This window comes from Dasypus novemcinctus, chromosome 10 (assembly GCF_030445035.2).
Source record: "Dasypus novemcinctus isolate mDasNov1 chromosome 10, mDasNov1.1.hap2, whole genome shotgun sequence".
Lineage (NCBI taxonomy): Eukaryota > Metazoa > Chordata > Mammalia > Cingulata > Dasypodidae > Dasypus > Dasypus novemcinctus.
The window spans coordinates 98014178-98017864 of NC_080682.1; the positions used below are offsets into that span (position 1 = coordinate 98014178).

Consider the following 3687-nt stretch of genomic DNA (forward strand, 5'->3'; position numbering starts at 1 on the left):
GGAGTGGTGGGGTGGGGGTGGTGGGGTTGAATGGGACCTCATATTTTTTTTTTTTCAATGTAATATTTTTACAAAATCAATTTAAAAAAATGCAATTTCAGTGCAGGGAATTTTTCCTTAAAGAAATGGCAGAATAAGAACAATGACAAGGCATATAAACAAGTAAGAATGTGCAGCACAAATGATAGATGAACGAAACTCAGAGAAACTGCTTCGGGGGAGAAGAGATGGAGTGAATGACGTTGTTAGAGATAGACATTAAGAAGGAAATATGGAGAGAGTTACCCATGAGATGGGAAAGAATTTAACTGAAAGACTGAGGGATAAAACCTTCAAAGTAGCAGGAAAAACAGTGAGTAGAAAGGGATTTTAGTTTCTTTATGAACAAAGTAGTTGGTTTGCCTAGAGTGAGGTCATGGAAGAATTTGAATGCCATTCATGGAATTAAAATTTTATTTTGCAAAACAAACTACTGAAAATTTTAAGTGCCTGAAATTATATCACTGGTTGGGAAAGACAATTTTGAAAGTGATAAAAGTCTGAGGTAAGAAAAAGGTAGGAGAAAGGAAGAGGAGGGTATTCAGTAAGCTGATATTGCTGAGAAAACTTGGTGAGTGGGTGCAAGAAGGAGAGGAAATAACAATAATTAAGGTACTTTGCTAGATTAAGCAGAATTTATCTAAGGCAAATGAAAATATTTGGGGAATGAAGAGGAATGATATTGTTGGCAAGGAGATTAAGAGTTTAGAGTAGAGAGCAGTGATTTTTATGTACATATGAAGAATGGTCACAAAAATAGATGTAATTCCTGGAAAGCAAACATAATTCATGACCTAAGACACAGATTTGGGTACCTTGAATTTTTGAAAACAGAAAAAGTCAGGGAGGTGAAAAGGAAAGAGTCAAGTTAAAGGAAAGGTAGTAAGCTTCTTTCTTATCTGATTTGTTCATTTATAAAATGCCTACCACATAGGACCAATCTGCTGTACATTTGGGGCCACATTCTGACACTAACAGTACCTCTTCTAAAATGATCTTTGGAGCTGCACTGGATGGTGCTTCAGAGGCAATCACCGGACATTGTAAATCCTCACAGGGTCCACTGGATGGAATGGAGGAGAATATGGGCCATGATGTGGACCATTGACTATGAGGTGCAGAGGTGTCCAAAGATGTACTTACCAAATCCAATGGATGTGTCATGATGATGGGAATGAGTGTTGCTGGGGGGGGGGGGGGGAGAGGTGGGGTGGGGGGGTGGGGTTGAATGGGACCTCACATATATATTTTTAATGTAATATTATTACAAAGTCAATAAAAAAATAAATAAATTAAAAAAATAAATAAAAAAAATGATCTTTGACTAGTAAAACCTTCAGAAGAGAAAGAGACATCAATATTCACTGATATGGTCATCTTTATTTCCATTAGAGTTATTTCTATGTTATATAATTTTGTGTTGTTGAAAAATTGAGCCACACTAAATAAGAGAGAGAAAATATTAAATCTGCAAAATTATTTGAAGAACTGTTTTTGCTCATGAATCTTGAATAGGTATACGTAAGTTCATTTTTGCCTCATTTGAAATGTGTGTTTTCAAGGTAATTGAATTGGTGAAATTAAAAAAACAGTAAAAATAAGAATTTATTTTACCATTTTACTGCTTATATAGCATTTTAATTTGTGGAGATGGGAAACTATTTTATTTTATTTTTAAAAAGCTTTAGATTATATAAATAATACATTGAAAATAAAGGAAGATTCCCTTATATCTGCCACACCCCCACACTTCTTACTATTAACAACACCTTTGATAAGTATGCTACAGTTGTTACAATTGATGAACACAGACTGAAGCACTGCTATTAAGTGTGGCCAATAGTGTGCATGACACTTTACACTTTGCACCGCATATTCTTACATGTTTTGGCAAAATGTATAATGGCCTGTATCTAATATTGCAAAGTCATTCAGAAAAATTCCAATGTCCCTAAAATGCTCCATGTTACACATATTCTTCTCTCTCCCTCCCCTCAGAACCTCTGGTGGCCACTGCCTTTATATTAATGTTATGAGTTCCTCCACTGCTAGGATAATAATGTCTACTTTAGTCTATAGTTCCATCTCCCCCACCCATGCTTGTTCATTCTATTCCTCAATCTTAAGGATTTTAGTGTGTTGATGTCCACTCTGTTTATAGTCATAGAGCTCATGAAGTAGATGGATGGAACTTTAAATAAACATGTGAAAAGGTTTCTGAGATTGAGGGCTACATAACAAATACATCTGATGGAACAATCATGTCCCTGTTACATTCCAACATTAGGAAAGCTCTTCTATTGCCTTGTTTATTCCTTTTCCCAGACTAGCAGACATTATCAATACCTCCAACCTAACATGATTTTCACCTCCACTTTCCCAGTCTCCTGTCCTCTTAGGCATCAACCTCAGGCTCCAAGACAGTGGAAAATTCGTAGCACCTGCTCCCGCAATTGCTTGGTCCGGACCCCATAAATTAAGGGATTGACCATGGGAGGCACTAGGAAGTAGAGGTTGTCAATGATAATCTGTACATGGGGAGCCATATGGTAGCCTAAACTATGAACCAAAAAAGAAATGACAACAGGAGAATAAAAGAGAGCAATGACACAGAAATGAGAGCCACAGGTACTGAGAGCTTTGCTTCGTGCTTCCCAAGTTGGTATCAAAAAAACAGTGTGAAGTATCAGCCCATATGAGAGAATGATAAAAATCAGATCAAATCCCACAGATGCTACAATAACCATGAGGCCATACACAATATGGTTAGAGATGTCTCCACAGGCTATCTCTACCACAGCCATGTAGGCACAGTAGGAGTAAGCAATGATGTGGGTTTGGAAGCTTTCCAGTCCTTTAGCCAGGATGGGCGCTGGGGTCAGCACTGCGACTGCTCTTGCCAGGACTGCCAGTGCCATCTTCACAAGCGTGTTGTTAGCAAGGATGGTTGTATAGCTCAGAGGTTTCCAAATGGCTACAAATCGGTCAAAAGCCATGGCCAGGAGGATTCCAGACTCCATAACATAAAAGAAAGAGATGAAAAACATCTGCATTAGACAGGCATTGAAGCTGATTTCCTTGGCATCCATCCAGAAGATGCCCAGCATGCGGGGAACAGTGACGCTGACCACAGACAGGTCAACAACTGACAGCATGGCCAGGAAGAGAAACATGGGCTCATGAAGACTCTTCTCCACCCGGATGATACATATGATGGTGACATTGCCAATGACTGTCATCACAAATACCAAGAAAAACGGCACTGAGAACCAGCCATGGGAAGATTCCAAGCCGGGAATTCCAGCCAGGACAAATATCAAGGGCTGTGGGATGGAGTTGTTGCAAGAGGACATACCTAACCTGAGTTTCTTGAAGTCTGACTCCTAAAGAGAAAGAAACAAACTAGATTTGAATACCACTGCATATTTGCACCTACAAATTACTGGGCATTATAGCAATTTATGATGATAATTATGATTATATTATTCAAATTAATGATCAAGAGAATTGGTATGTGAACTAATGATTCAAAGACTGCTTCAGCTAATTAGGATGGGGAGTGGGTGCTCAAAAGCTACTTCCTCTTCAAGATGGAGAAGCAGTCTCAATGATGAATTCTCAGTAAAGACATTTCAACACCGTGTTTAG

At 38.4% G+C, this 3687-nt stretch overlaps 1 protein-coding gene across 1 annotated transcript; it reads right to left on the bottom strand.

Moving 5' to 3' along the window:
- Positions 1–2447: 2447 nt before the first annotated feature.
- On the bottom strand, positions 2448–3392 carry LOC101420310 (olfactory receptor 52K2-like). Its single transcript, XM_004469986.1, has one exon. It carries the CDS (start codon positions 3390–3392, stop codon positions 2448–2450), a length of 945 nt encoding a protein of 314 aa, XP_004470043.1.
- Positions 3393–3687: the final 295 nt, after the last annotated feature.